At 46.9% G+C, this 25,281-nt stretch overlaps 1 protein-coding gene across 5 annotated transcripts in view; it reads left to right on the top strand.

The window, feature by feature from the left end:
* The window catches only part of CD82 (CD82 molecule), a 43,544-nt gene extending 18,538 nt beyond the window's left edge, over positions 1-25,006 (top strand). For 3 of the 5 annotated variants that reach the window (XM_030452543.1, XM_030452541.1, XM_030452545.1), the window contains exons 2-9: positions 3,788-3,870; positions 10,318-10,390; positions 13,314-13,438; positions 14,583-14,657; positions 18,392-18,499; positions 21,513-21,704; positions 22,439-22,522; positions 23,696-25,006. In XM_030452543.1, the coding sequence (XP_030308403.1) occupies positions 3,808-3,870; positions 10,318-10,390; positions 13,314-13,438; positions 14,583-14,657; positions 18,392-18,499; positions 21,513-21,704; positions 22,439-22,522; positions 23,696-23,773 (798 nt within the window). In that variant the 5' untranslated portion in view covers positions 3,788-3,807 and the 3' untranslated portion in view covers positions 23,774-25,006. Of the gene's footprint in view, positions 1-1,894; positions 1,993-2,766; positions 2,829-3,787; positions 3,871-10,317; positions 10,391-13,313; positions 13,439-14,582; positions 14,658-18,391; positions 18,500-21,512; positions 21,705-22,438; positions 22,523-23,695 lie in introns of those variants that run through there. The other 2 variants (XM_030452544.1, XM_030452546.1) reach the window with 2 other exon arrangements.
* Positions 25,007-25,281: the final 275 nt, after the last annotated feature.

Raw genomic sequence — 25,281 nt, 5'->3', positions numbered from 1 at the left:
CTGGTATGTCTAACAAATAGCTGGGAGTAGAGGAGCCCATGCACAGTTGGGTTTTGTTGTTGGTGGTTTTTTTTAATAAACACTGATGCTGGTATGTCTGACAAATAGCTGGGAGTAGAAGAGCCCAATGCACAGTTGTTTTTTTGGTTTTTTTTTAATTAAACACTGATGCTGGTATGTCTAACAAATAGCTGGGAGTAGAGGAGCCCATGCACAGCTGGGTTTTTTTTGTTTCTTTTTGACATAAACCTTGATGCTCGTACTTCTAACAAATAGGTGGGAGTAGAAGAACCCATGCACAGTTGGTTCTTTTGGTTTTTGTTTTGTTTTTTTTTAATAAACCTTGATGGTTTGTCTAACAAATAGCTGGGAGTAGAGGAGCCCATGCACAGTGGGGGTTTTTTTATTTTTTTATTTTTTTTTTTAAATTAACACTGATGATGGTGTGTCCAACAAATAGCTGGGAGTAGAAGAGCCCATGCACAGTTGTTTTGTTTTTTTTTTTTTTTAAAAAACACTGATGGTTTGTCTAACAAATTGCTGGGAGTAGAGGAGCCCATGCACAGCTGGGGTTTTTTTTTGTTTCTTTTTGACATAAACCTTGATGCTCCTACCTCTAACAAATAGGTGGGAGTAGAAGAACCCATGCACAGATGGGTTTTTTGTTTTTTGTTTTTGTTTTTTTTTTTAATAAACTTTGATGATGATGTGTCTAACAAATAGCTGGGAGTAGAGGAGCCCATGCACAGTCGGGTTTCATAGAATCATAGAATCCTTGGGGTTGGAAGGGACCTCGAAAGATCATCTAGTCCAACCCCCCCTGCCAGAGCAGGGCCACCTAGAGCACTTCGCATAGGAACGTGTCCAGGTGGGTTTTGAATGTCTCCAGTGAAGGAGACTCCAAGCACTGATGATGGTGTGTCCAACAAATAGCTGCCAGTAGAAGAACCCAATGCACAGTTGTTTTTTTGTTTTTTTTTAAATTAAACACTGATTCTGGTATGTCTAACAAATAGCTGGGAGCAGAGGAACCCTGAAAGCAATCAGTGACTCTTGTCACCTCAGGCATGTCTTCTTCCACACCACCTCTTCTCAACTTGTTTGGCTGCCTGATAACCTTAGGGAACTATTGTGAAGCTCCTAACAGCTGTGCAAAGCTTTTTTTTCCTGCCTAATCAAAGCAGTGTGGGCAGAGCTGGGAACACAGCACACACCTACCTTGGGCCAGCAAGCAAATCAACAAGTCCTGGGTGTTGTCCCTCCAGCCTTGAAAATAAATTACACCTGGAACCAGGCATTTTAAGGCAAGAAACCCAGTGCCTTGTGCAGGAGCTGAGCTGGATGGGTTCTTGGGGAGGTGGAAAAGTAGAGAAACACTTGTACCCCCCCCCCAACTCATTATTGCCCAGGGACCTGGCTGCCTCAGTGTCCTGCTGAGGTTGCCAGGCTTCTGTTTGGGATGCTATGATGTGCTAAGATGTGCTTGTGGTGAAGCCAACAAGCAAGCCAGCTGCCTGGGAAAACTTGTGTCTTATTTATTTACCCTCTCCAAGCACAGTCTGAAGTGTTTGGTGCTGCCTGCACTCACAGCCCCAAGAGGTCCCATCCTCCTGCAGAGGAAAGGAGGAGAGGACACGATTTGAAGGAAGTGAAGGTACAATTTGTGCTGTCCCTGCTCAAATACTTCCCTGTTTTGTTTTGGTTTTGGTGTTTTGTTTTTTTTTCTGAGATATCATTACAGGGCATGGAAGCCCTTGGGTGACAGCTGTTGTGTGACAGCAAGCTGACACAGGATTTGTGGTAGTGGAGCTACCAGGTTTGTTGGGTAAACTTGCTGCTGCTAATCCAGGATTAAAATCAGCTCAATAAAGAGCCTTCACTCACTTTTTCACAGGTTGGGAGGGTGCAGGTGCTGTACAGTTCATCTCTGCTGGGGCAGAAGCAGCACGGAGCTGGTGGCTGGAGTAGGAGTGCTGTGATTTAGTACCCCTTGTAAGTATGGACCAGAAACTATCACAGGAGCTTTCCCCAGCTAATTCAAAGGACTTGCCTTTGCCTTCTGCTGGCTTTGTGCACTCTGACCTGAGGAGTCTGAATAAAAAGTGGCTGAGAGGATGCTAACCTGGCTGGCTGTGCTCCTGGCTCCTAGCAGGTGCAATGCTGTACAGCTGGGATTTTTTTTAATGGGATTTATTTTACAAATAAATATTATTTTACAAATACCAGCTGGCTGAGATGGTATTTGTGTGATGCTGTCCCATCTCCCCAGCATCTTGCTGTGTGCTGAATTGCCTCCAGCTGTGGCATCTTTTCTAAAGCATTTTTGTTGTCTTCAGACCCAAGAGTTCAGGCTTCTGGCATCTTCTGGGTAGTTAAAAGGTAGTTAAAAGAGTCTTCCCACTGCTTGGTGGGAAGACTCTCCAGTTTGAACAAGGCCCACATACCAGTTTAGCTCCAGGGTTAACCTAAATATTTAATAGGATTAAAGGAAAGCCTTTGATTGAAACAAAACGTCCTGGGCTCTGGTGACCCTGGGCACAGGGAGCAGGGAACCTGCCTGACCTTGCTCTCTGTTGGGGCCAGAATTGTGTTCTGGGAAGTAGTAGTGAGCTACTACATCTTAGTAGTCAGCTTTTAAGGCTGTTGCTGCTTAAAGCAGCAGGGTCTGGTTTGAGCAAGGAGCTTGGTAGAGCAAGTTTTAGGAAACTTAAGTCCTCTGTTGGTGAACACAACTGAGCATGGGAGAGAAAAAGCTGAACTGAGACATCCCCCTCCTCATCTTCATGATGCTCTGCTGCAGGAGGTTTACTCCAGCCCTGAGATGCTCTGTGAGACACTTTTTTTATACTTTCTGAGCTCTTTGCTGTCAGAGAAGTGAGAAATGGAGTAGCTTACAGTAACTGTTCACTTCCTGCCTTCTGTAGCATAAAGATCTGATGAGTGTCTTTTTTTGATAAGCTATCTAATTTTTGGTGGTTTTTCTTCTCTTGCTGGTTTACTAAGGCTTCAGCTGCTTAACTTTCAGAGTTAACTCTAGATACAGCAAAATATCTGGAGTTTGGCTTCTACTTTCTGTGTCTTGCCTGCTGGCTGCCCCGTGGATGTGTGTAGGTTGTATGGCTGGCCCCAACAGAGTAAAACCAAATCTTGTCTTCTCAATGCTCCCCCACTTCCTTGGACCTGTGAAGCTGTTGGAAACTGGAACTGGTTGAAATCTTGCCTGTCTTGATCTTGGAGCAGAGTTGGTGGTGTGGAACAGACTTGCTGGTGGTCCTCGTGTTGTCAGAGCATCAGTGGGCAGAGCTGTACACAGAAAATTTGATTTAATGCTGCCTTTTAAACTCACCCTTTTAGGTTTTGCTCTTCAGTGACCCCTCAGGTGCTCAGGGCTCACTCAGAGATGAGTTTTTCTGGGAGAGGGAGCTGGGCTTGTGAGCTGCCTCCAAACGAGGAAGGGATCCTGGGAGCTGGAGTTGGTGTTTGATTTGATGGTATTAATGCAAATTCCATATAAACAGTGATTGAATTAGCAGTGTGTTTGTGATTAAATCCCTTCCACAACTGCTGATAGTCACTCTCCAGGGGGTCTTAGAAGCAGTGGCTGTTTGTATTGTGTACATATACATCATATAGAGATACATCATATACATAAAAATATACATCTATTTCTGTGCTTCTAGTCAGAGCCCCATCAGATGATCCAGAGCTCTGCACAGGGTGAAGATGTTGCTCTGGAACTGTCTGGATTTGTCACTAACATGAAGCTGTTTGTCTGCTTTCCCCTTAGATCCCCCTAAGTGAAAGAAGATGGGGTCTGGCTGCCTAAAAGTCACCAAATACTTCCTCTTCCTCTTCAATCTCCTCTTCCTTGTAAGTATCTTGGGCACCTGCAGGGTAGAAAGGAGGACCTGGGCTTTTTTTCTGCTTGTTGGCCCAGCTCAATAAAATTTCCAAAGCTCTGGAAGGTGGGAAGGAATCCCTGAAGCTGAGGAACATCACAGTGATTTCTGCAGTGGTTTCTTTCTGGTGCTCAGAGCAGCTTCACCCTCAGCACCCACCTGCTGTCTCCATAGGAAAGGGAAAACAGGAATTCTGGGCTCCTTCTGGAAGCAGAGTAGTTGTGATTACTTTCTCTGCCCCATCTCGAGGAAAGAAGTGAGCTGCCCCTGAGCAGCAAAGCTACAAAACTTGCCATGTAATGGCAGTGCCCTCCTAAAATAGGCCAGACAGGCTTCAAGGAACAACTCTTAATTTTCCTTGAGTCCCAACAGTGGGGTTGGATTTTTAACAGGATGAATTAGTCCAAGTTCCCTATTTGGAATTAGAGTTGGGAGGTTGGGGAGACTGGGACAGAGTTGCCTGAGGAAACCAGACAGCTCTCTGGGTTCAGATATTTTCAAGCATGAGGCTCAGCAGAAGATGAGCTCCCTTTGGATCAGAGTGGGGGTTTTTTTGCATGTTTTTTTCCTGCAGGCATCCTGCTGTGGAGCTCAGGGATTGTGTGCCATGGGGATGGGGATACTGAAGTGGGAGGGCGAATGGGTAAGCAGAAGGTTTCAGCTTTCTGCATAGCAGGGAGGAAATATCATCTCTGAGATTGTTACCTCTTGTGCAGCATGGGAGGGGGGGAAAGAACAGGCTGGGGGGGCAGGAAGGGAAATGGAGCAGGAGAAGATGAGCACTGCCCAGAGGCTCTGTCCCTGCACACAGTTTCACTCTTTCTGCCTGCACGGCTGCATCCACGGAGAAAACTCCTAGGAGGGAGAGAAGAGAGGAGATTTTTTTCTGAGATTTTTTTTTTTCTGAGATTTTTTTTTCTGAGATTTTTTTTTCTGAGATTTTTTTTTCTGAGATTTTTTTTTTCTGAGATTTTTTTTTCTCAGATTTTTTTTTGTTGTTGTTAAAAATTGCCCTCCTCTCCCTCTCTGCTGAGCCAGGCATGGTTGGGGGCAGAACTGATCCATGTCTGCTCTGAAAAGCTTTTTTCCTGGGTTTTGCAAGACTGGATCCCTCTGGGGATGCTTGGGCTCTCCTGTCTGGATTGGAAGTGATGGGAAGCATCTATGGACACCCAGCTCCAAACCACCTCTTCTGCTGTAGCATCCCTCCTGGGGAAAGCTGTTCTGGTACCCTGGAAAGGAAGGGTTTTAAGGTGGGATGTCAGGGGGTCTGTGCAGAGTGAAGGGAAAAGCTGCTTTCAGGAGCTTTCCATAGAATCATAGAATCAGCTGGGTTGGACGGGACCTCAGAGATCATCAAGTCCAACCCTTGATCCACTCCCGCTGCGGTTCCCAGCCCATGGCACTGAGTGCCACATCCAGTCTCTTTTGAAATATCTCCAGACACGGAGAATCCACTACTTCCCTGGGCAGCCCATTCCAAGGTCTGATCACCCTCTCCATAGAGAAATTCTTTCCAATCTCCAACCTAAACCTCCCCTGGCACAACTTGAGTCCGTGCCCTCTTGTCATGTCTTTGGCACAGGCACTGTCATCCTCTGGGACTGCTCTGTCCCTGGAGCCTCTGAGTTCTGGTGGGGAGCTTGATATTTCTCTGAAGGGAAAATTTGGAGTTTGCTTCTGTCTTGACCACTGTCAGACATGTGCCAGATGTTGGGGTTTCCCCTTCTCTCTCATTCTCATAGAAAGGAGTTGACACCAGAAGCTTTTTCTGGTTCAAGATCTGAACGGGGGGGGGAGTGGTGGATTCTTGACCTTACAGAATGTGGCAGATCTATATGAATCTATCAGAGAAACTGTTGAGTTGCTGTGGTGAGCTCCCTGCCAGGATGTGAGGTTTTGCATACCTCAGCCTGGTTTCCTGGGGCTGCTGAGTTTTGCTGGGGAGGGTGCTTGCACATATGGGAACATTGGTGTTGGTGATGGAGCTCTGGCTTCTCTGGACTTGGAGCTTGAGACAGTTGGAATTGCACCTCGTGCAGACCAGTCCTTGCTATTTGAAAATATTTGTTCTCCAAATTTTCAATTTTTTTTTTTGTTCTCCAATTTTTGAAATATTTGAAAATTTTTGAAATATTTGAAATTTTCAAATTTTTTTTTTGTTCTCCAATATTTGAAATTTGTTCTCCAGCCTTGCTTGGAGCTGAAGAATGACACCTTTGGAGATGTGCTTAGTGACTCTTTCAGAAGCTAGGCAGAAATAGCACTTCTCTACCAGCTTGAGGCCTCATAGGTCTTGCTGTAGTTGAAGTAGTTCAGGGACTTTGTAGCATTTGAACCATTACTTCAGGAAAGGGGGTTGGTTTCACCTGCTTTGACTAAAGGAAACAAAATTACTTGTACTGCTTGCTACAAGAGGTACCAAAACTGAAGGATAAGCTTAGTTTCACTTATAATCTTAGTTTCTCTAATAAAAACTTAACCTATCTCTACCTTCCTGGGCAGCAGACATGAGGCACAGCAGATGTTTCTTCTTCAAGCTAAAAAAGTTCTGCCATACGAGTTCAACAGTCCTTGAAAACTATTTGTTTAGAATTTATAACTGTTGGTCTGTCTTCTAACCCATAAATAGAGCTGAAGACAACCACCTAAAACAAACCCTGGAGTTCCAGAACCTTTCTCTTGGCTCCAGGTTATGTGAAGGAAGGGAAGTGCTAGGGGAGGACAGGCAGGGACCTCCTTCCAAAAAGGTGAGACAGCTTCAGAGCAGCTTAATTCCTCCTCACTGGGAGGAAAACTGTGGGAAACTTCCCTGAGGAAGCTGCATCCTTCTGGCTTGATTGTGTCCTTGCTGAAATCAAGGATGAAGTCCTTGGATTTCGTGGAGGGAAGACATCTGTCCCCTACTTCAGTTTAGGGCAGTGAAGCAGAGGAATTAAACTCCATGGAAAGTAGTCATCATTTTTCTTTTTTTAATTATTTTTTTATTTTTATTTTTTGTGGAAGGTCTGAGGCTGAGCCAGAGGCAGAAACAGCCTTGCTCTGATCTGCAAACTCCAGGAGATGCTGAGCAGAGATAAATTTGCCTGTTGTAAACAGGGCAGGGTTTTCTCCCTGGGCTTTTATTTTTCTCCACGCCTTCTTAGAATCATAGAATCATAGAATTGGCTGGGTTGGAAGGGACCTCAGAGATCATCGAGTCCAACCCTTGATCCACTCCAAATATCTCCAGACACGGAGAATCCACTACTTCCCTGGGCAGCCCATTCCAATGGCTGATCACCCTCTCCAGAAAGAAATTCTTTCTAATATCCAACCTAAACCTCCCCTGGCACAACTTGAGACCCTGCCCTCTTGTCTTGTTGAAAGTCATCTGGCAAAAGAGACCAACGTCCACCCGGTTACAACCTCCTTTCAGGGAGTTGTAGAGAGTGATGAGGTCTCCTCTGAGCCTCCTCTTCTCCAGGCTGAACACCCCCAGCTCCCTCAGCCTCTCCTCATAGGGTCTGTGCTCAAGTCCCTTCACCAGCCTGGTTGCCCTCCTTTGGACCTGCTCCAGGACCTCGATATCCTTCCTGAACTGGGGGGCCCAGAACTGGACACAGGACTCAAGCTGTGGCCTCACCAGGGCTGAGTACAGAGGCAGAATCCCTTCCCTGGACCTGCTGGCCACGCTTCTTTTTGTCTTTTCCACAGCAGCTCCTGGCAAACACACAAACTGTGGATAAGAGCAGAGAGCAGTGAAAACAGGCCCTGGATAATGCTCTGGGTGCCTCAGAACAAGAAAACTTCCCAGGAACTCAGCTCAGCAGCCGTTCTGTGTTTTCTCAGCCACAGCAAAACTTTGGTGACATCTCAGGGTCAGCGAGCCAAGAGAGTTGTCACATACAGCCCCGTTTATATCTTTGTTAAGACAAATATTTTATTACGACTGTAGTTTCACGTGAGGCTGCCTAAAATCAGCAGTTCTTGGCAGTACCAACTGGGAGGGGAATTTTTCAGGCACCACAGCTGTTGGATGTTGAAGGGGCTTCTTTTTAAATTTACTCAGCAGATTGAGTCTTGCAGCTGAGCACGTTGGGATGTAAGGCAAAGGGGATTTCGTATTCCTGCCATCTTGTAGGTTTTTTTTCCTGGAATACCTCAGCTGGATGCTTTCTGTAGCTGAGTCAGTTCTCTTCATCCATCTCCAGAGATGGGAACGTGCTGGGTGACTTTGCCAAGCAGGCAAAGCTTGCAGAGCAGCTTCTCTCAGGCTATTGCTTTATCTTTGCCCAGAGCTGCTCTATGTGAGGAGCTGAAGCCCAGTGTAAAGTTGCAAAATGTGGAGCAAATAAATGCCTGTCCATACAACCCTGTCTGCCAGCTTACATCAGGTGGTGGTTTGGCATTTCCCATGCCAATAGCAGGATGTTCCCTAACGAACCACATCAGCTGGAAGGCAGGAATGCTCTGCAGAGGGACCTGGACAGACTGGAGAGTTGGGCTGATCCCAATGGGATGAGGTGCAACACAACAACCCCATGGGGAGCTCCAGGCTGGGCACAGAGTGGCAGAAAGGGACCTGGGAGTCTGGATTGCCAGGAAGCTGAACATGAGCCAGCAGTGTGCCCAGGTGGCCAAGAAGGCCAATGGCATCCTGGCCTGGATCAGGAACAGTGTGGCCAGCAGGTCCAGGGAAGGGATTCTGCCCCTGTACTCAAGTGCTGGTGAGGCCACAGCTTGAGTCCTGTGTCCAGTTCTGGGCCCCTCAGCTCAGGAAGGAGATTGAGGTGCTGGAGCAGGTCCAGAGAAGAGCAAGGAGGCTGTGAAGGGATCCAGCACAGATCCTATGAGGAGAGGCTGAGGGAGCTGGGGGTGTTGAGGCTGGAGAAGAGGAGGCTCAGGGGAGACCTCATCACTCTCTACAACTCCCTGAAAGGAGGTTGGAGCCAGAGGGGGGTTGGGCTCTTTTGCCAGACGACTTTCAACAAGACAAGCAGGCATGGTCTCAAGTTGTGCCAGGGGAGGTTTAGGTTGGATATTAGAAAGAATTTCTTTATGGAGAGGGTGATCAGACATTGGAATGGGCTGCCCAGGGAAGTAGTGGATTCTCCGTGTCTGGAGATATTCCAAAAGAGACTGGATGTGGCACTCAGTGCCATGGGCTGGGAACCACAGCGGGAGTGGATCAAAGGTTGGACTTGATGATCTCTGAGGTCCTTTTCAACCCAGCCAATTTTATGATTCTATGATTCTGTGATTTATTATTTAATTTCATTCATTCTATCTTGAAATCCTGCTGGTGTTAAGAACTACTGCCTGCAGTCCATTTGGCTTGCAGTCCTTGTCCTTCCCTTGGTTCTCCAAAGTCTGTTTTAGATTTTTGGGCAGCCACTTGGCTGGCCAGCACAAGTTTCAGCTTCTTATCAAACCCACAGCCTCTCAGGCTTCTCATAGTCCCTTTATTATGGGTATAATGGTGCTCTCGGCCTGATTTGGGAGCTGGGGTCATTTATGTGCAAGCACCTCTCAGTGTAGCATAAGCCGTGGTGATACCTGGAAGCTAAACCAGAGCCTCCCTTTCTCCCCCCTCTTTCAAAAAAGAGATGGGAAAACTGTCTCTTGCCTTCTAAGCTCCATGTCTGGATCCAGCTGTGTCCTCTTGCTCCAGTGGTCCTTGCCCTACATAAAACTCTGTGTGTTGGATTGGGGGGATGATGTTTCCCAATGCTTGACTCTTTGTGCCTGGTTCAGGAAGATGAGTGGTTCTGGGTTATTCTGGCATAAAATAGTGACTAAATGTTGAAGGCTGGCTTTGGAAGGGGCAAAGCAGCTCACACTCAAGGGAACCTGCACACACAGAGTAAATCCTGCTGGCTTTTTTTTTTTTTTTTTTTGCATCTGTGGGTTGAAGCCATAGCATTATAACAGAGCCTGAAAAGCCAAATATTTCCTTCCTGGCAATGTTCCAGCTGCCAGATATATCTAATCCTTAGGCAGCTGCCTTCTAGTCTGGCCCCATAGGGTCAGGGATTTCTCTGTCCAAACAAATCTTTAAAATTCTACACGAGGTATGTTTGTCCTTGCTCGGTTCCTCCAAGCAGCAGTGCCCTTACCTTTTGCTTCTAGTAACAGGGTTCTAGCAGCAGGACATCCCTTCCTCAGGCAGTTTTGAATGGTCCTCCTGTACAGCACCATGTGAAGGACTGCCAAGCAGAACCTGGGGCTCCTGTGCAGTTGGCTGAGGCCCTTTTCCTGGAGTCATGCTAATCCTGTTTATTTTGGGAGGAGAACCATGGGGGAGATGGGTGGGAACGGCAGGAGAATGGTTGTTTTCCCTCTGCAAGTCTGGAGAATGGTGATTTCCTCTTTTTTTTTGTATTTATTTATTTATATTAATAAGCTGGCTGGGTGTGTTCTGTTCTTACTCTTTCAGATCCTGGGTGCTGTGATCCTGGGTTTTGGGATCTGGATCCTGGCTGACAAAAGCAGTTTCATTGCTGTTCTACGTAAGATGATGTTTTCTTCTTTTTCTTCCTCTTCTGCTGGATTAACTCTGGATTCACCACAGTGTAGTCTGGGGCTGGCAATGCTTCATGTCTGGAGTGTGCGCTGAGCAGTAACATGGTGGATAGCACCAAGGGACTCCAGCAGGGACAGGGGGAGCAGGAGCAACCCTGGAGATCCAGCACTCGTGCTGCTCTTGTGGATTGCAGCCCAGGGTCAGTGCCTCCTCACCCAAATACTTCACTTTCACTATAAGGATGAGTGTTCCATCCTTTTTTCACTCTCTGTGTTTCCTCAGCATCGTGTCTGAAGGCCCCCCCAGTGCCTTAGTGTAGTTTTGCTCTGCTAGTCCCCTCTGCTACAGCTTTCTGTAATCTATTTCAATTTTTTCTGCAGCTTTCTGTAATCTCTTTCCATTTCTTTTTTTTGTGTAATGAATTTCAATTTTTTTCTACAGCTTTCTGTAATCTATTTCAATCTGTCTAGTTTAAATGCCAAGGCAAAGATGGAGCTGGTTTTATCAGTGCTTCATGTACATCCTACCACCACTGTTCCTAAGCAGCAGAGGATGTAGATCTGAGGGAGGATGGAAGGTGTGGGTCTGTGTTTAGTTCTCTAGCTTCTAGAACATACTCAGTTATGGACACTTTAAGACTTTGCCTGGGCATCCTGGGTGTTTTGTGCTAACGTTCTTCCCCTTTGAGTCAGCCAAGAGCATCCACTTGAGTCTTACCTGTGGTTCTGCTTTCTGCACCAACCAAAACAACCAAAACCAAATGAGTAGCTCAGCTCCATCCTTCACAAACTCCTTTGTGCTTTTTCCTAGAGGAGCCTTCAAACAGCTTTTTCTGCCTGGCAGCTCTGGTTACCCATGGCCACGACTTCCAGAAGATCCTGGCACCAGTGCCAGGTGGTGCAGGAGGGCTTCCTGCCCACTGCTTGCAGCCCCAGGGAAGGAACAAGAATAACAATAATGGCCTTCAGCTATCAGCATCCTGCAAGGGCTTTATCCTCCCAGGTTCTACTGAACACCCTGGCCTGGCTTTGGAAGATTCTGGCTTGAGAAAACATCCCTACTACTGCCCTACTAATGATGCAGGCAGCCAGAAAGGAGTTTATCATGTCCAGGCTATTTGCAGCATCCCTCCTGGTCTTGTGTGTGTTTGGTACCACTGGGCCAGCAGCTCTTCCCCCCAGGCTGATGAGTGTTCCTGCCTCTTGTGGAGGCACAAAATCCCTGAGTTTGGCTCTGCTTCTTCCCATTTTACCCAGAATCTCTGCAAGCAGAGCATTTAAGGCTTTAGCTTCCTTCCTGGAGATTTCCAGCCTCAGCTCTTTTTCACCCTCCCCCCTCATTTCCTTTCCCATGCCTTGCCCTCTTTCTTAGTGACCCAGGCATCAGGGAGGGAGCCCAGCAGGGCACTGCAGCCCCTGCCAAAGGAGCCTCTTGGACTTGCTTGGCTGCCTGCCCAGCACAGGGGAAAACAGGGGGTGACAGCAGATGCAGCAGAGTCACCTCTCTCTGCAAGACAGAGCATCCTGCAGAGCACAGCTCCTGTCCCCCTGCCATGGTCACTCCTCTGGTGGGCTTTTGAGTTAGGGAATAGGCCTTTTGAGCTAGGAAATACATTTTCTTTTTCTTCCCCCTTCTGGCACTGGGGAGGTGCTGCAGCCTGGGCACTTGAGCAGTTGGATGGTGATGGAGCAGACTTGGGGATGGGGAGCAGGATGGATCATACGTGGCACAGAGCTCTGGTGCCTTTTGGGAATTAAATTCTAGAGGAAAAGTTTGGTAGCTGGTGACTGGCAGCAGGTAGGAGAAGTGGGGTGAGGTATTTTTTAGGGGGCAGAGTATTTATCTGTGTTCAGTGACTCAGCTTTTTGGGGAGGAGCTCAGAGTAAACTTGTCTCCTTGGATTGCTGTCCAGGAGGCTAAATGCTGAGCTCTAGGAATATTATTATCATTAATCAGTGGGCATCCAGAATCCCCCTACACTGTGCAGCTGCAGGTCTAAGGATGCCTCTTAATGAGAAATGAGTTTTCTGGTTACTATTTCTAGACTGGGTATCTCTTCAGCTTTTCCACCATGCTGCTTGCTCCCTGTTCTGCAAGAACCACTCCTGTGAGCAACTCAAATGGAAAAGCTGGGTTTTTTAAATTGCTCAAAACACTAAATGCTGAAGGGAGAGGACTGAGAGCACCAGCATGCCTGAAATAAGTGGTGAAATGAAATAAGTTAACTACCTAAACTCAGTAGAAAAACCACTGGGCATTCATTCCAGACACCATAGCAGGGGCTAGCTAGGAGAATAGGTAAAGCAGCTAATTTGGACATGATCCCTGTTTTGGTCCTGGAAAAGCATCTGTTTGGAGGGGATCATACAGAGCACCTGACTTGTCAAGGTATCTGTCCCATCATCCATGCTCAACACGAGCTCCTGTGTCACCTTTCACTGCCCAGAGTTTCTGTGTCCCACTGTTCCCTGCAAGTGGGCAAATAAAACCAGAACAGCTGGAACAAGGAATAGTGCATTAAAATGAAAAGCTAAACCAAAAAGGGGCTTTAGGACTTGAAAGAAAAGCTTTCCTGCAGGTAGCAAAGGGAATTGAAGCAGACAGGGGTGGAGGAGGACATAATCTCAGAGGGAGTTACAAACCCAGGAAGCTTTCTCCAAACAAAGTTCATTTGTTTGGTGTGGCCTTGAGTCTTCCAGGCTCTGAGTTAAGAGGTGTTCAGGTTGGCTTTGAAAGCCTTCCTTCCTCAGAAGACACTCAGAAGCATCCTTCTGTCCCCATGTTCAGCATGCAGTCCCTTTGCAGAAGACAACAGCCTATGATAAATAGATACTGAGGGAGTTCTCTAAATAGTGACAGCAGATGTAGCTCTTGTCAGGATGTAATTTTGTGCCTTCTGGTCTCCACAGAGATGTCATCTCCTTCTCTGAAGACTGGTGCCTATGTCCTCATTGGTGTTGGGGCTCTCACCATGCTGATGGGCTTCCTGGGCTGTCTTGGAGCAGTCAATGAAATCCGCTGTCTCTTGGGTCTGGTGAGAGAATTCATGGTTTATATCCTCCCTTTAATACCACTCCTGCAAAATATCCCTTGGATATTTTCCAAGGGATCCCTGGGGATGGCAGGAGGGCAGCTTGGATCAGAATTTGCACACTGAATTTTTAGCCAAGGGGCTCTGGCAGCAGTTTCTGGGATGGGACTTTATAACTGCTGAATGAGAGAGGATGTCACTGATACCTCCTGAAAACAGTGAGATGAGGAGAAATGTCCCAGGTCCCCCTGTGTCTTGACCTCCTACCCTGACTTCCCTGTTTTCATTGTGCTCTCAGTGGTGCAAGGACAAGTATGAAGGGCAGGGAGATTGAAGAGTGACAGTGTCCTCCTGTGCCAAAAACCTCAGCTTCTCTGCAAAGCACAAGAATGGAGAGGCTTGACCAGGAATGCCCTTGTCTGTCAGGACCCCTCCAAGGGGTTCATCTGTAGGAAATCTTCTGGATAAGGTGACACATCAGCCTCTTTCTTCAGCTCCTGCTTACTCAGAGCATGTATTTATAGGAAAGCAAGGATTTATAAGAAATGGTGTGTTCTGGCACTGAGAGCATCTCCTCATGTAGTGTAGGAGTGGCTGCCACTGTTGAAAAGTAACCTTAGGTGGCAAACTTTCCTTAAAAGCATCTTAATGATCTCAATTTAAATTCATCTAGATGAATCTTAAAATTAGATCCTCAAACAAATAGCTTTTTTTTTAAAAGGCAGTTGACTTTCAAAAATAATAAAAAAAATAATTAGGTTTGTAAAATTGATTTTTAAATTTTTTTTTCTTGCCATGGAGGCTTGGGATAGGCAGGGTCAAACTGATTGAGGTCGGAGTGGACTGGGAATGGAGCAGGAGGTGGGAGAGGGATTCCCAGGTGGGATTACACATTCAGGAGGTGCTTGTAAACCCTCTGCCCCTTCAAGTCTTCCTGTTGGCCTGCTGGGAAAAATGATAAAATGCAGGGTCTGCTGCAGGCACTTGTGCTTAAGCATTTCACTGGGGAGGGCATTTTTGCTAGCAGAGCTTGTCTGCAGGCAGGCACAGAGTTTTGACCTTTCCTGTAGATGAAATCTTACTGAACTTGTGCTGTTATGTTAAGAACTTCCTAAAGGCTGATAGTGGACATCTGGTTTGTTTCTAGTATTTCACCTGCCTGATGGTAATCCTCATAACTCAGGTTGCTGCTGGACTGGTCATCTACTTCCAGAAAGAAAGGGTAAGTGTTTCTCCCTGTGCATATTTTCCTTTGCCTTGGGGAACAGGAGACACTTGGATATGATTTCTCCCAAAGTGGGCAGGCATAACTGGAGTCTCCTGTCCTCTACCCCAGCTCAGCAGTTTAACTGGACACTTGGCTGCTTCTCTATCTGCCAGTCTCAGTAGTGCTGCTTTCTCAAGGCTTATGAAGCTCTCTTTGGTATTCAGGCTTTATTTTTGGGTGCTGGGAACAGGAAAAAGAAATTTGTAAAAGGCTGCTGCAGTGAAATCTGTAAAATTTTTAGCAGTGGTGCCTTGAGAGGTTACCAGCCTGAGTGATTACTTTTTTGACTGTCCTCTCTTGCTGTGTCATCTTCTTCTGAACTTTCAGCCCTTCTGCATCTGTATGTAAAACCTCTTTCCCCAAGAGCAAGCACGAGTATCTGAGAGTATCATGAATATCTCTACTACAATTTGAGCTTAAAGCCAAGTGGGTTAATGTTTTGAAGTGGAGCACTTCATCAGGAATGCAGTTCCATGGTGTGTTACTTGTAGAGCTCCAGTAGACATGGAAGATGGAGGGATTGCCTTTCCCTCGTGTAGGGAATCACTTCTGTGTAGAGAGACCTTGTCAGCCAGGTGCCTTGAGTTGCCAAAGAGTGGGTGTGAGTCCACCTGTGCCTGGTTAGGACAGGCCCCTATTGGGCATGAGCAAGACCAGGGGGCCAATAAAGGTGGGACACACACCCACAGAAGGCACCTCAGCTCACTCTGGTGCAAGGCATGGAGAGGCCAGCAGCTTGTCGAGCCTCTGGAGCAAGAAAGGCTCCTCCTGCTACACTTCTACCCTGGAAGCGCTGTGTGGTGGCTGGAGTCCTGGAAGAGACCAGCAGCTCGTCGAGCTTCAGCAGCAAGAATGGCTCCTCCTGCTACACTTCTGAGCTACTGGAATATACTGCAGCAGCTCATCCTCTGGATATGGGTTCCCTGGCAGTGCCCTGTCAGGCCTCCAGCTGGTTGGCAGCCAAACTGGGAGCCCCATTCATGTAGTGGGACTGCCATGGCTGTGGGGTGAGGGTGGTGAGGATGCTGAATGCTTAGCATGCCTTTTTTAGCTTGTTGCTCTTTGGCTTTTCCTCTGCCAGGTGTCAAAGAGGGATCAGTAGGAGATGCTGTGATTCTCTTTTGGGTTTTGCCCTGCTGGGTAAACCTGTGAGCATGGTTTGTGAGCATTTTTGGAAAGCAGAGCTGTCTGGCAAACTTCTTGCCTGCTCTGACATGAGAGCAGGGGAAGAACAGGGATACAGCTTCCTTTGCAGCTGTGCTTGGGGACATCCCATTCAGGCCCTGGGAATTCCTGTGGTGGGGAATTCCTGGGATGGAGAAGAGAGGCAGTAGCTGGGATTCTTGCAGAAGGAACATCTGGGCTCCAAATGGCTTAGTAGCTAAGGGGCTAGATGGGCCCAGGGAATGGCACCAAACCTTGCTTCCCTCTGCCTGTGGAGCAGCAGGAAGGGAACTGGGAGGTTCAGTAACTGATAAGGCTTATGGCAGCAGCCAAGGACAATCTCCTTAGTGAGAACCAGGTCAGGTTGCCTTGGTTTGAAGGGCAGGAAAAGGGGATGGGAAGTAGTTAAAGGGGGAAGGAGCTAGACATGATGAGAAGACAGATCGTGCATCCCATCTGTCTGGCCTGGTAGAGCTGATCCCAGGCAGCAGAGATGCAGTTTTCCCAAGAAGAGTGGTTGCTGTTGTAGGGAAGCTTCTCCCTGATGGTTAATCCTCTTCCTGGGTGTCCCTGGGTTTGCCATGGTCATTTGCAACAAGCATTGCAGCAGAAGGGAAGGGGAAAAAAATTACATTTCCAGCAGTCTGAAATCTGCTGCAGCAGCACAGGCAAGGTAAGGGAGGGAATGGGGAGCATCCTTGTGCTCAGGCTGATGGAAATCTGTCCCATCCCTCAAGCAGTGTAATACTCTCTCCAATCTCTTGTGATCTGGGTCTGTCCTTAGCAGTAACATGAGCAGTCCTCATGTCCAGCCTGGCTGAGAAGAGCTTCAGAAGGAGGTGCAATAAGGTGAAAGAGTCTTCTGGCTGGTCCAGCTGGCACATCTCAGCTCAAACAAATCCCTCAATAAGAAATGGGGATGAAGGGCTGATTTGATAGGGTTTGTGGTGAGGGTGTTGATGAGCAGTTTAGATAGCTGGAGCATTTACTGTCTCAATACAGAAGCAGCAGTTAGAGGAGTCTGGGCAGAGGCAGATCCATGCCTTGTGAAAAAGGAAGATTTCCATCAGCTGAATGTCAAAATAACCCAGCTGCACCCAGGAGCAGAGTGACAGGAATTGTTCAGCCTGTGTCTAACCAGGAGAACCATCCCTATTTCTGTTCCCTTGGTGTTCACCACGTTTGGAGCCCTTCTCTGTGCCTGGGCAAGGACTTGCTGGGAAGCACCAAGACTTTGGCTGCTGAGTTCCCTTCCCTTCCAGACTGAGGCTGTAGAGATCACCTTATCCATGCTTTTTGCAGGAAGCTTTTTCTGAGTGACTGAAGCTGCATGGAGCATTTCTGAAGAGATACAGTTTGTGCTTTGTACAAAATTTTTCCTCTTTGTCTCTCCTGGGAGGATTTTCCTGAGGCAAACTCAGGCTGTTTCTGTTTTCTGACTCTGGACCACTGGATCCTGTAGGGTTTTTTTGTTTGGTGGCCACCAAGCATCCCTTTTTATTGTGGTAGATCTCCAGTTGGCCTCCATACATTATAACATTCATTTGCCCAGATTTTCACAACTTTGCTTTCTTGTGAATGAAATTTATTTTCCTTTCTTTTCTGGTCTTAAGTGGGATGGATGCCTGATTGCTTGGTCTGATGTCTGAACTTTTCTGTGCATCATGTGTGCTTCCCATCAGTGCTGGAACAAACATAATGCTATACTTAATAAGCAAAGGAATTTATTCCAAGCCTCAGCTTTTGAGGAACCAATCTGCTTAAGAAGCTTGAGAAGAAACTGGTGGAGGAAATGGGGACCTAGAATTAATGAATTTTCTCATGGGTAACTTCCTAGTTCTGTAGCAGCAGGCCATGCAATGTTGAAAGCTAGGGTATATATATGCATATATATATGTATAATGGATTTGTATAGTTTACTTCTGCCTGGAAAAAACGTTTCCTTAGCAAGAAACACTCCCTGGTTGTCATAGTGTGATTTTTATCTTCTGCATTGCATTCAGTTGATAATATTTATTACCTCTTTTCAAAAGCATAGACAAGACTGCAGAGCAAGGTATTTCAAGGTGCCAGTCTGGGGGATTTGTCTCTGCTTAGTTGCTTTTTTCCTTTAAGCATTGCTTTATGTGCAATCAAATGCTGATTTTTTCCAGTGTTTTGGATATATTTCTACCTGTCTCTTTGCTGCAGGTAAAAAATGCTTGTGTTGTATGAGTGACAGCCTGAGCACCTGCTACTCTTTCCTTCAGGTCCTTTGGAAAAGACCTAACTAGAAGCTACTGCCTGTTTTGGTTTGGGTTTTTCTTTTTTTTTTTTTAATAGTACTTTTAATCTCCAATTTTTGTCTTTGCTCTAATTCCCTGGAGCTAGAGGAAAGCAAAATATTTTCTCAGACATACTGGTGATGAGCTCGTGGTCTTTTCCACTGGACAAACATAGGTGATAGGGAGGGGTGTTATCCACCCTAAACCCCCCCAGGAAAGGCTGCAAGGAACTGACTGCTCTGCTGCCTTTTTCCTTGCCAGCTGAAAGAAGAGCTGTCCCGCATAGTTGGAAATCTGATTGAAAATTATGACCCTTTGAATGATGATGAGAGGAACCTGCAAGATGCATGGGACTACGTGCAGACACAGGTAAGTTGTGGCTCTTGCCCCTGAGGTTTGGTGCTTGCACTCTAGAAAACTGCCTTGCTTGCTCATTGCAAGACCCTAAACCTTTCCTGCATGATTCCTCTTTAGGATGAGGTAGGATTGGCTGCATAGCTTGAAGTATCTGGCCTGCCAAATGGCATCTCCAGGGCCTTTGGAATGCTACCAACCTTTGTGGAAGCCACACTGCATCCTATTCCTGGAGGAAATAAAATCCCTAACTTATTGCTAGGCAAGTCAGCAGCACTGCCTGCCCTACTACGTGTTGCTTGCTGATTGTTACAGCTTTTCTGCAAATGTCAGCCTTCTTGGGAGTCATCCAAGGGCCTGTGGTTCCTGCTTTAGCAGCAGGGTCAGTGTTTGAGCAACTAGGTCAGTGTTCATGCAGCCTGGAGTCATGATAGTTATTTACTGCCAAAGCTCCAGCCTGAGAGCTGGAGTGGTTTAGATACATGCCCAGCGTGGGACTGATGAGTAGTAAGGACAAGTAATAGCATTTTCCTACTGTCTGTTCTTCAGAAATACTGACCTGCAGTATTCCTCCTCCTTGGAGGGAGAAGGATTTCTTTGTTTTATCATCACTGCTGCCAGCAGACTTGAGAAGGCTGAGTCTGAGAGAGGGTCCTGGGTGAGCTTTCTTCTATGTGGGAGCAGCAGAAGGTTTTGTAAGGTGGATAAGCTGAGTATTAGGAGTCATAATTTCACTTGTATACACTAGAGTTAGCATTTGAAAGGGGTGGGCATTCTCTAGACCAGTCCTTGAAATTAAAAGCCCAAATTAGTATTTCCTTCTGGAGGTTGGATCTTCAATACTTGTTTGGAAAAAACCTGCTTGTCCTGGGGTGAGTGTTGAGCTTTTTGTACCTCCCCTCTCCTGTCTTTTACACCAGGCTGAAACATTACTTTTCTCCTCTGAACAAAGGGGGCTTTTCTGTAAACTTCCACATGGGGTTTGGGGAGCTTTTCTGCTCTGTACCACCATGTGAGCACCAGGACCCACACTTAAGACTAAATCTTACTCTTCACTGGACTCCCTGATGTGCTTTCCCCTCCAGCAACTGCAATTTTATCACGTGGCTGGAGAAGAATGTGAATTTTTTTTCAGATGGAAAAGTTTCTTCACCCCATCTTCCAGCCAGTCCCAACTGCAGCCAGATGGGTGCAAACCCATCCTGACTCTGCGGGGCTTGGTGGCATGTTGATGCCATCATGTGGTAGCTGCAGATGTCCCCTGGGAGGGGAGCCAAGAGTAAGATCAGTGGTGCCTTGCAATTGATGAACCAGAAAATGAGAAGTTCCTGCCTCCTGTCTGCACAAAAAAAAAAAATTAAAAAATAACTAAAATAATGTGTGCTGCTCAAAATAAAATCAGGTCAGTGTTTAGACTGGTGTTAGCATTGGTAGTGGAAGACCAGGCAGTATTTCTTGTGAGGTATCTTTGAATATATGTGATATACATTAATTTCTTCCTTGCCTTGCTTCTCCTTCACCAAATCAACCTCCTGAAAATGAACAGGAGGGACTCAAAGATCTCCAACCTGTCACACTGGGCAACTCCCCTCCTCCAGCTGTGACCTCCCAGCAACATCTGGTTTGCATTTTCACTTCTGTTTAGCACTGTGAGCAGAGATGAGGCTTGCTGGTATTCACTCTGCAGAAATTAATCCAGATTACACTCTGTAGAACTCATGTAGAACTTCATGGCCTGTGAGTATCTAGGTCTGTGCTTTAAACCTTGTGAAGTATTCATATTCTGGCATGAGTGGTGTGCTAGAACTGTAGGGATGGGCAGAGCATAGAATCATAATCATAGAATCATAGAATAGGCTGGGTTGGAAGGGACCTCAGAGATCATCAAGTCCAACCCTTGATCAACTACTGCCACAGTCACTAGACCATGGCACTGAGTGCCATATCGAGTCGCTTTTTAAATGTCTCCAGGGACGAAGAGTCCACCACCTCCCCAGGCAGCCCGTTCCAATGTCTGATCACCCTTTCCGTGAAAAAATTCTTTCTAATCTCCAACCTAAACCTCCCCCGGCACAATTTAAGACCCTGCCCTCTTGTCTTGCTGAGAGTTGCCTGGGAAAAAAGCCCAACCCCCCCCTGGCTCCAACCTCCTTTCAGGGAGTTGTAGAGAGTGATGAGGTCTCCCCTGAGCCTCCTCTTCTCCAGCCTGAACACCCCCAGCTCCCTCAGCCTCTCCTCACAGGATCTGTGTTCGAGTCCCTTCACCAGCTTGGTTGCCCTCCTTTGGACCTGTTCGAGGACCTCAATCTCCTTCCTGAACTGGGGGGCCCAGAACTGGACACAGTACTCAAGGTGTGGCCTTACCAGGGCTGAGTATGGGGGCAGAATCCCTTCCCTGGACCTTCTGGCCACACTGTTCCTGATCCAGGCCAGGATGCCATTGGCCTTCTTGGCCACCTGGGCACACTGCTGGTTCATGTTCAGCTTCCTGTCAATCCAGATTCCCAGGTCCCTTTCTGCCTGGCTGCTCTCCAGCCACTCTGTCCCCAGTCTGTAGCGCTGCATGGGGTTGTTGTGGCCAAAGTGCAGGACCCGGCACTTGGCCTTGTTGAACCTCATCCCATTGGAGTCATGTTATAATCTGCTGTGCTTAAAGTTGACTAGAAGTGGCCTGTTGTCTTGTTAATAGGGATTCTTTAGTAGGAAATGATGAAATTCTTCAGAGAATCATAGAATTATAGAATCATCAAGTTTAGAAGAGACCTCTAAAGATCATATGCCCTACAACCCCTAACCACTAACCCATCCAGTGTAGCACCTCATCCACCCTGGATGGCCCTTTGCATCATCTGGTAAGCAGGGTGATGTTCTAATGGTACTAATTGATGCAAGCAGTATGGCCTGTCTGGTGTTTTTATATGGGGAGAGAGCTCCTGTGTGTTTCTGCCTCCCCTGCCTGCCTGTTTTCATCCCCAGTATATTACCAGTGCAAAGTGTAAAACCATGATGCTATCTCTCTGTGTATTAGATTGCTTGCTGTGGCTGGACTGGAGCAAAGGACTGGGAAAATAATGAGATTCTTATCAACCAAAGCATGACTGCCTATCCATGCTCCTGCTCCAATAGCTCCAAGGACTTGCAGGTGGATAGTGGTTTCTGTAATCTGGATGTCCTTGTCAACACCACTGCAACCTCTGCTGACTGGCCTGTCCATGAGCAGGTAAGTGGCTGTGTCTGGCTCCTGTGAACCTTCAGCTGAACTTCCATTCTCTTTGCTCCTGGGGGAATTTTTTGGATCATTTTTTTTCCACATCAGTTTTGCCTGTGGAAGTTTGGGCAAGAAAAATTAGAAATGATCATAGAATCATAGAACTGGCTGGGTTGGAAGGGACCTCAGAGATCATCAAGTCCAACCTTTGATCCACTCCCGTTGCAGTTCCCAGCCCATGGCACTGAGTGCCACATCCAGTCTCTTTTGAAATATCTCCAGGGACGGAGAATCCACTACTTCCCTGGGCAGCCCATTCCAATGTCTGATCACCCTCTCCAGAAAGAAATTCTTTCTAATCTCCAACCTAAACCTCCCCTGGCACAACTTGAGACCCTGCCCTCTTGTCTTGCTGAGAGTTGCCTGGGAAAAGAGCCCAACCCCCCCCTGGCTCCAGCCTCCTTTCAGGGAGTTGTAGAGAGTGATGAGGTCTCCCCTGAGCCTCCTCTTCTCCAGGCTGAACACCCCCAGCTCCCTCAGCCCTTCCTCATAGGGTCTGTGCTCGAGTCCCTTCACCAGCCCAGTTGCCCTCCTTTGATGCTGTTTTCTTCTCAAGCTCTCTGTGAAGCTTGGTATGACCTGTAACTTGGGATCATCTCTCCAAGGAGAAGGAGATGTCTTAGGGGTTTTCAGCTGGGATACTTGGATTTGTGCATCTTTCCGTCCTGACCATGTTTTCTCTCTAGGGATGCATGGATGGTGTGGAGAAGTGGTTAAAGGATAACCTGGGTGTCATTCTTGGGGTCTGCACTGGTGTTGGTGTTATAGAGGTAAGTTACCCCCTGATGGGAACCCATCCTGTCTTACCATGCATGCTGTTAAAGGCAAAGCTGGTTTGGGTTTGTGTGTGTTTGGGTTTTGGGGTATTTTTGTGTCTGTATGTGTTTGATTTTTTGTGTGTGGTTTGGTTTTTGTGTGTGTGTGTTTGGGGTTTTTTTTGTGTGTTTGTGTGTGTTTGGGGTTTTCTTTGTGTGTGTGTGTTTGGGGGTTTTTTTGTGTGTGTTTGGAGGGTTTTTTTGTGTGTGTGTGTTTGGGGTTTTTTTTGTGTGTGTTTGGGGGTTTTTGTGTGTGTGTGTGGGTTTTCTTTGTGTGTGGGGTTTTTTTTGTGTGTGTTTGGGGTTTTTTTTGTGTGTGTTTGGGGGTTTTTGTGTGTGTGTCTGTTTGGGGGTTTTTGTGTGTGTGTCTGTTTGGGGGTTTTTGTGTGTGTGTATTTGGGGTTTTTTTTGTGTGTGTCTGGGGTTTTTTTTGTGTGTGTGTATTTGGGGTTTTTTTTGTGTGTGTGTATTTGGGGTTTTTTTTGTGTGTGTGTATTTGGGTTTTTTTTTGTGTGTGTTTGGGGGTTTTTTGTGTGGGGGGGGTTTTGTGTGTGTGTTTGGGGGTTTTTTGTATGTGGGGGTTTTTGTGTGTGTGTTTGGGGGTTTTTTTGTGTGTGTTTGGGGGTTTTTTGTATGTGGGGGTTTTTGTGTGTGTGTTTGGGGGTTTTTGTGTGTGTATGTGTTTAGGTTTTTTTTTTTGTGGGTGGGTTTTTTTTGGTTTTTGTGTGTGTGTTTGTTTGGTTTTTTTTTTTTCTTTCCAAGTATTAGACACCTGGTTTATGGCAGTGCAGTGCTTGGATTAAAAGTTGAACCAATCCCTATCTACTTGTTCCTGCCTGGCACTTGGCAATTCAGTTCAGGTGTAACCAGGAAGAATGAGACAAGCAACATCCCCCTCTAGTGAGCTGCCACTTCTTGCCTTAAAAAGCCCATAACATAGATTCCAGGTAAAGATCCATTTCTGCAGCAGAATATTTTTGTCATCCCAGTTATTGCCTTTTCCTTGCCATGGGGACCAACTCTTTTCAGCTGTTATCGTGAAAAGAAGACAACTGTATTTTGCTCCCCTCTACCACCCTTTCCTGCCCGGTTGCTGATTTTATTCCTGTTTTTCCTTACTTATTCCAGCTGCTGGGGATGATCCTGTCCATTTCTCTCTGCAAGAACATACACAGTGAAGACTACACCAAAGTGCCCAAGTCTTGAGTTGAGTGACTCCAGAGCTCTGGCACCCCAGAGAAAGAAGCAACCAGAACATTCCTGCCTCACACCCAGACTGTTTAACCATTGACCACTCTTCCTGTGACATCCCATTTCTGATACCACTCTGCTAAGGACTCTTAGAGCTGCAATACAACCTGATTTTCTGGCAATAGGGCCCTGAGGCCACCTGCATCCTGTCTCTGGATTATTTTTACTTCAAGAAGCAGAACTTAACTATCTCACATCACACAAGGCACCAGATAACCTGAGGAGACAATGCTTTTGCTGCCTGCTCCATGTTAATACACTTGATATTTCTGTTCTACAACCCACTGGGCCTAACATGAAATAAATCCCCTCTCCCCTGGTCCTCCTCTCACCCATCTTTCCCCCCAAAGTTCCATCTTTGTCCCATGAGCCAGGATTGCTGTTGAGATTCCAGTGCTTCAGTAGATTCAGCTTCTTCACTGACTGGTGGTGGTAACTAGTGGTGCTTTATAGGGCTTTTCCTCCCTTGCAGTTAACCTCATTGGACTCCTACTGTGCATCCTTCATCTGTGCATCCTTCTTGTGCAACTCCTCTGCCTCCTTCATCCTTGGCTCTCATCTGAAACACTGAGTGCTACCCTTGTGCTCCCTTCTCCTGCTTCTGGAGTCAGCTCTGCCTTGCCTTGGAGCATGATGAGAAACCCCTGAGAGGAGGGAGCCAAGCCCACCTATTTCTGGCTTTCCACCTTTTTTTGGCTTGGCAGACTGTGGTGGGGAATGGGTCCTTTGGGTTCTGGATTCAACACACATTTCTCCCCCTCTGCCTCTTTACCTTTTCCTCTCCCCCCCCCCTTCCCTTTGCTGGCTCTTGTCAGCTTGGAGGCACTTCAGAGGCTGCTGCCCTCTGGGGACTCAGCTCTGGGCTGGCATTGCTGAGGGCATTCTTGGGTTGCCAACTTTTATAGAGGTTGTGATTAGCTTTATTTTTCCCTTTCCCCCCCTTCATGAGCATAAAATCTGTTAGCTGTGGTTTTTAATCATGAATATTGAGGGATCTGACTGGATTGCTGATGCTCTGTGTTGGAGTTATCACTGCTCCCAATGCCTACTTTAGGGTCTGTAGCTGGGATGCAAGGATAAGTTGCTTTTATTTCAGTTCTCCACTCTTCTGACTCCACTGCAGTCTGAAGCCAGGGCTGCATCCTGAGCTCTGTCTCAAGTGGCAGTGTTGGAGCAGATCAGTACCTGGTTCTGGAAGTCATGCAGGCTGGGTGGTTTCTCATTCCCCAAGTGGTTTCTCTACTTAATGGCTGGACTGTTCACTCTTTTTTACCCCTGGCTGGCGAGGAGTGGTGTAGAGGAGAAAAAGGTAGGAAATGTGTGTGAAAAACTGCCCCGGATTCCTAAATAAGGCTGCAAATCCTCCCAGTCTTGGAGGTGGGATGGGCACAGCAGATTTCCTGCAGTTCCCTGTGTCTGCAGCCACCCTGGAAGCTGCAGGAGAGAGAAGGGGATGGTCCTTG

Source organism: Calypte anna, chromosome 5A (assembly GCF_003957555.1).
Source record: "Calypte anna isolate BGI_N300 chromosome 5A, bCalAnn1_v1.p, whole genome shotgun sequence".
Classification (NCBI taxonomy): domain Eukaryota; kingdom Metazoa; phylum Chordata; class Aves; order Apodiformes; family Trochilidae; genus Calypte; species Calypte anna.
The sequence above is the reverse complement of the archived record's forward strand: the minus strand, read 5'-3'. Positions and strand labels throughout refer to the sequence as shown.